The sequence below is a fragment of the Sinocyclocheilus rhinocerous genome, unplaced genomic scaffold, assembly GCF_001515625.1.
Source record: "Sinocyclocheilus rhinocerous isolate Xijiao unplaced genomic scaffold, SAMN03320098_v1.1 scaffold491, whole genome shotgun sequence".
In the NCBI taxonomy this organism is placed as follows: Eukaryota; Metazoa; Chordata; class Actinopteri; order Cypriniformes; family Cyprinidae; genus Sinocyclocheilus; species Sinocyclocheilus rhinocerous.
This window is the reverse complement of record NW_015625034.1, coordinates 1,521,093-1,527,148: the sequence shown is the minus strand read 5'-3', so window position 1 is coordinate 1,527,148 and position 6,056 is coordinate 1,521,093. Positions and strand designations below refer to the sequence as shown.

General features: G+C 36.7%; 1 protein-coding gene across 2 annotated transcripts; it reads left to right on the top strand.

Annotated features, from left to right (window-relative positions):
* Positions 1-1,423: 1,423 nt before the first annotated feature.
* Positions 1,424-5,747, top strand: LOC107748941 (60S ribosomal protein L18-like). Of its 2 annotated transcripts, none has more exons than XM_016563963.1 (7): positions 1,424-1,615; positions 2,229-2,315; positions 2,455-2,562; positions 2,708-2,806; positions 5,152-5,275; positions 5,438-5,507; positions 5,608-5,747. In XM_016563963.1, the coding sequence occupies exons 1-7, from the start codon at positions 1,439-1,441 to the stop codon at positions 5,681-5,683; spliced, it is 741 nt and encodes a 246-aa protein (XP_016419449.1). In that variant the 5' UTR covers positions 1,424-1,438; the 3' UTR covers positions 5,684-5,747. The 2 variants fall into 2 exon arrangements, with proteins under 2 accessions (XP_016419449.1, XP_016419456.1); XM_016563970.1 differs by lacking the exon at positions 1,424-1,615 and adding an exon at positions 1,960-1,983.
* The last annotated feature ends 309 nt before the right edge of the window (positions 5,748-6,056 follow it).

Here is a 6,056-nt window from a genome sequence, read left to right as displayed (position 1 = left end):
AAGCAGATAAAGAGAGAGATAAAGAGAAAATATTAGTGTTTTGTTGTTGTTTTTATAATTATAAACTAGTTGTGAGTGCTTAGTGCTTATGTTTACAAATGTGATGACAGATTGTTTTTAAAGGGGTCATATGATGCTGCTAGAAAGAACATTATTTTGTGTATTTGGTGTAATGAAATGTGTTTATTCGGTTTAAAGTTCAAAAAACACATTATTTTCACCATACTGTACATTATTGTTTCTCCTCTATGCCCCGCCTTTTTGAAACGCGTCGATTTTTACAAAGCTCATCGGTCTGAAAAGCGAGGTGTGCTCTGATTGGCCAGCTATCCAGTGCGTTGTGATTGGCCGAATACCTCAAGCGTGAGACGGAAATATTACGTCCCTCACATACTGCTGATGCCATGTCCAGCCGGAGCGACGAGGCATAAACATTAAAACCCATTACAAATGAGGCATTTGTTGCATCCAGTGGGGACATAATTACTGATTATAATGACTTATACTGTCTTTTTACGCGTTGCGTTGCATGGCCGGAGCGTAACATAAAACCATGTCTGCATTTGTGATCGGAGAAATGACAAACGACAAGCGCTACTCTACACTGCTCAAACCTCGCGTTTGAATCGTCAGTGGCAAATCCTTTAAATGAAAACGTACTTACGTGAGTCAGAACTGCTGGCATTTTAGTCTAACGTTACTCTCCCTGGATCAGTAAACAGTCCTCCATAAAATGTGCTGCACACATCTGGATATTTGGGTTGAAGTGTTCTGGAACAGTGTTGTAAATACAACTTAACCAGACGAAGCGGATATCGTCCTCTTTTGGAAGGCCAAACAAAGTAGTTTCTCTTTCACAACGAAACACACGGCAAAAACAATACTACAGAGAGAATAAAAGTTACGCCTTCTTTCTTTGCGTGAACATTTGGGCGGCGTTATGCAAATCTTCCCACATCGTGAGGGAGACATGTGGGGGTGTGTTAGAACGAGCAGTTTTAGGTAGGCGTGGCTGACTCTTAACTTTTATAAAGAATATCTCTTTGGATTTGAGACTTTAGTCTTTGCAACTTTACAGATCTTCTTTATGCACCAAGAGCTTGTAACACTCCAAAGAGAAAGGAAGAATTGAAATGGCATCATATGACCCCTTTAAAAGTAAAAATGTTTATTTTTGTAATTGTAGCCTACCAGCCACTAAGATTTCCTGAAAACACCTGCAAATTTCATTTCCCCTCAAAACATTAAAGATTACACTAAAGACGTATTCATTATTAACCTCGCAGTCACCCTCGTTTAGACTTTATGTAGCTAAGATAGAGACCGCGCTGGTGTGAGTATTTGCCTTACATTTTAATCTATTTGTTTGGTTAAACGCGCTTTAGAATGACTTTTAATAACTAGTATACTTAACAATGTTGAAGTGTGTTATCTTTGTATGACAAACCTTGCTGTAGCCATCCATACCAGCAGCAAGCGCACGATTTTTCAATGCCAGGAAGCCTGCACCAATCCGGACTCACCTTTCCTGTCACATGACTCACGGCGTTCCGTAATCTCGCTATACGTCCTCTCGCGAGCTTTCCTTTTCCCTTTTCACTCTGAGTCCAAGATGGTAGGTAGCTTGATTTCTTATGGAATATACCAGTGTCCAAAACCTACCTCCATCCTCAGCTATATCTCTTCTAATTCTGCAGCAGATGATGTTTAGAAGCATAACATAGTGCTACAAGTCAAAAGATATGTGTATTGTGTGTGGATTTAATAAGTAAATGTCGGCTAGCGCACATCGGGCCGCGAAGCGTAGATTCCCATTCATGTGTTAAAATACTTACAGATGTCTAACGACAACGTGTCACGGTCTTATTGAGATTTTGTATATCTAGATATTCATAACATATTTGCTGATATTTCAGTTGCCTAGACGCTAAATCAAACTCGTGTTGGCTAAGCTAATTCTGTTGATGCGGTTCTATGAGCCACATGAGTTACAATGTATCTGAGACAAATGTATTAATATGAGTGTTATGAAGTTATCTTCATTTCACGTTGGTTTTGTGGTTATTATATCCATTATTTATCAAATATGCATCATTGTGGCTAGTTGATATTTAAGTTCTTTGCTAGTGTAATCTGTTGAGAACGTGGTAAACCTGACACTGCTCCACGTTTTTTATAATGATTCTTTTTATTTGTGTGTAATTTATTATTGTGTTTGAATCTAAAAGGGAGTTGACATCAGACACAACAAGGACCGTAAGGTTCACAGGAAGGAGCCCAAAAGTCAGGATATTTACCTGAGGCTCTTGGTCAAGGTAAGAACCATAATGAAACTTGAGGGCATATAAATAAGCAAAAAACTTAAGTTTGAGAATGCACATTTCTATGGCTGATTGCATAAGTTGTCTGTTTGTTGCTTTAATTTTATACCAATGCATTTTTGTTGTATTGTAGTTGTACAGATTCCTGTCTCGCCGTTCTGATGCTCCCTTCAACAAGGTCATTCTGAGAAGACTCTTCATGAGCAAGACCAACCGCCCCCCTCTGGCCTTGTCCCGACTGGTGAGTTTGAGCCCCAGTTTTACTCCTGTACATGCACATCTCATTTACGTTTGCCCTGTTGTGTTAAGCCTTGTCACTTGAGTAAACATTCTGTTATGTTCAAAAAGATGAACAAGTATTTTTATTTAATTTTTTTTGCTTCTAGATCCGTCAGATGAAGCTTCCAGGCCGTGAAAACCTGACTGCTGTTGTTGTGGGAACTATTACTGATGACGTCAGGATTCAGAAAATCCCTAAACTGAAGGTAAGACGAGACAATGAAAATCATACAACATTGTCATAAAGCCTTTGTGTTCAAGGTCTGTCTGTCCGCACATCTGTCTTGCTTCTGATTCTTACCATGTGTTCATGAGAAATTAGTTTTTAAGAGATACTGAACTGCATGATTGATCCTTGTGATTGTTAAATGTGAATAGTTAAAGGTGTCCTCTTTTTATTAAAGTATGCTGTCTAGATTCCTTTTAGCACTTTTTTAATGCTCTATTTTTATTATTATTTTATTATATATAAATAGTGATAATATAAATCTACCGCAGGAATATTTAGGCCAATATATTTTTTCTGCTATTAAAAAGTGGACTTTTTAACAAATTGGGGAGTGTCTATGTATTTTATAAACCGTAAATAATTCGGGGTTTTTAATGGTTTAAAGTTGTAATATTTGTATGTTCAATAAAAACAATAGTTACTGAAAGTCTAAATGACTTTAGTTTACATCTTGGTTTTGTGTATTTTAGCATTATTATTTATTGCCGCTTAAATATAGAATTTTGGTGTGATATTACCTACTGTTTTCTTGACAAACACCCAAGTTTGTGTTTAAATTTAATTGCAATCTTAATCCACATCTCTTGAGATTACAAAAGGGATAAATCTTGCTAATGCTTTTTGACCATTGGCAAGCACCGTATGGTAACAACTGTGCTTTGTGGTAATTTGCATGCTTTTTAAAGATGGACAGTCTTTAAAAACTGCTGCAAGAACAGTATTTTCTATCACCGCTCCACTACAGTGAGTGGGAGCTGTTAGGAACAAAAAGAGGAGCACGGAAGCATTTGAAACGGGCTGTTATTGCAACAGATATGTGATGTAAGTAGCAGTAAAATGTTTACCATTTAAACAATAGCATGTACATTTTCCTATTAAATAGGATATTTAAATAATGCATAAATATGACATTTTCCTATTATTAAATTAAATATTAATTTCTGACTTGTCCAAGCAGTGTGACTGACCATATGAGAAGCTCACACCTCCACCGTGCATTTATCTTCATCCGAACGCACAAGTTTTATCTGAGGAGCCATGCAGATTTATTTTTACAGATGTTCCCATGAAAAGAAAATGATCATACAAATAGGGCTTAAGTCACCCTTGGAAGTTTGCTGAAGCCCACTATTGTGATCCAAGCTGCTGGTTGAGAAATGATAAGTCTTTACAGAACTTTGAGATGAAAACTGCTCGGGTGCGTTTCCCGAAAGCAACTATGTTGCAAGTTCCGTCGTTGCTAATAGAATTCAATGGAACTAATGACCATAGTTAGCTAACGATGGTTTTGGGAAACACACCCCTGGTCTTGAGTTTGTGGTCAGTAGTTTCATAGTTCAGCTTGCTCTAGTTCATGCAAACATGACCCAGTGCACGTTCCATCATGTGTTGTATCTGATTCATTTATGCAGGAAAAAGTTAGAAGTAGAAAGGCAGTTGATACAGCAGTATCTCAGCATATGTTCACAATGACATTGTTTTTGTTCCTTTTTTAAATGTTTACCGTGCTTTTGGGAATGAAACATAGACCAGCCATCTTCTCATACTTGTAATGAGAAGCCTTAAATAAAACACAATGGTTGAAAATGTAGAAATTGAAATTAACATGTTTTTCTTAATTTCTTTATTGATGTGTTTGAGAAATGGTAATAAGAAGAATAAATTTATTATAATTTTATAGCCTTGTTGATACATAATCACAAAGTGATGTGTGATTATGTATAAAAAAATGTTTGGCCAAATTGTGCAGCCGTACAAACAAGCCTGTACTTTTTTATTATTATTATTATTTTTTATTGCATTTTCGTTAAAAGCTAATTTCGTATAAAACATGAAAATGCTCTTTTTCACAAATTTTTTTTTATTTAGGAATGAAGATTAAATGCATACATTATAGTATTGTATAATTAGATGTGTATAATTATATTAAGTATATATTCATGTTGAAATGTTTCTTAGTTTTTCATAACATATGCTGTAAATGCTTAATAGTATTGGCATGCATAGAAAGTATGCAATTGCTATATAATAGTATAAAATGAAGTAAGAATGCAAGAAAGGAAATTGTAATGTGAATTATATATGTTTTCTCTTTAAATGAATGTACACTGATTCACAGTTGAGAATTACCTTGTGTTACAAGGATATTCAGATACAAGTAATGGTGCTGTGTTTGCTGCTTTGTGTGTCTTGATGTTTTTTGATGTATAAACATTTCTGAAGTCTCTCTCTGTTGACAGCTGCAAAGTATTTTAGGTGTGTTTCACCTGCACCTGTCTCAATGTCTAAATGCTCATTTCTCTTTCCTGTGTCTTCTCACAGGTGTGTGCCCTAAAGTTGACCGACCGTGCTCGCAGCAGGATCTTGAAGGCTGGTGGACAGATCATGACCTTTGACCAGCTGGCGCTTACTGCACCTAGAGGAAAGGGCACCGTTCTGTTGTCAGGTACGTGTTCGTAAAGCAAGGATACAAATTCAGGTCTTCAAAACCACCTCAGGATTTTTTCTTTTACATTCTTGTGTCCCGAATTAATTGTTTCTATGTAGATGTTTTTTGATTTTCAGCTAAGCTCAGGGTTGTTAATGCTCTTGTTTTGTTTGTCCGCAGGACCCCGTAAGGCCAGAGAGGTGTACAGGCATTTTGGCAAAGCTCCTGGAACCCCCCACAGCCGTACCAAGTAAGGAAACAATATGCACTTTAATTTTAAGCTGTCATAAACTTGAGTTTGATCATTTTGATGAACGGTTTAACTCGAAGCATGTTTCTCTGTTCTCTAGACCCTATGTGCGCTCCAAAGGCAGGAAGTTCGAGCGTGCCCGTGGTCGCAGAGCCAGCCGAGGATACAAGAACTAAACATATGTCTTTCTGTATTCAATATTGTAATGCAAATAAAGATTGGATAATATTCCAAAAACAATCTTTCGGAGTTCATCTAATTTTATGCTCTGTTCAAAAAAGCTTAAAGTGTTTCGCAGCAGTCTACTGACTTTTCTTTTTCCTTTTCGAATCCTCTTTACTGTGAAATTGACACCCTACATGCACCTGAAGCACTGAAATGACTGTGACTTAACCACATCAGGTGGAAAAAGCAAACCTAATGATGAAATGTTTTGTTGACAACTGTACATGTGCGTATGCACATGGTTTCCAATACAGTTTCAGAATTAACTCGAAGATCACTAAGAATTATAATTGTCAAGTTAAAAGAAGTTAACGTCGGAGGAAA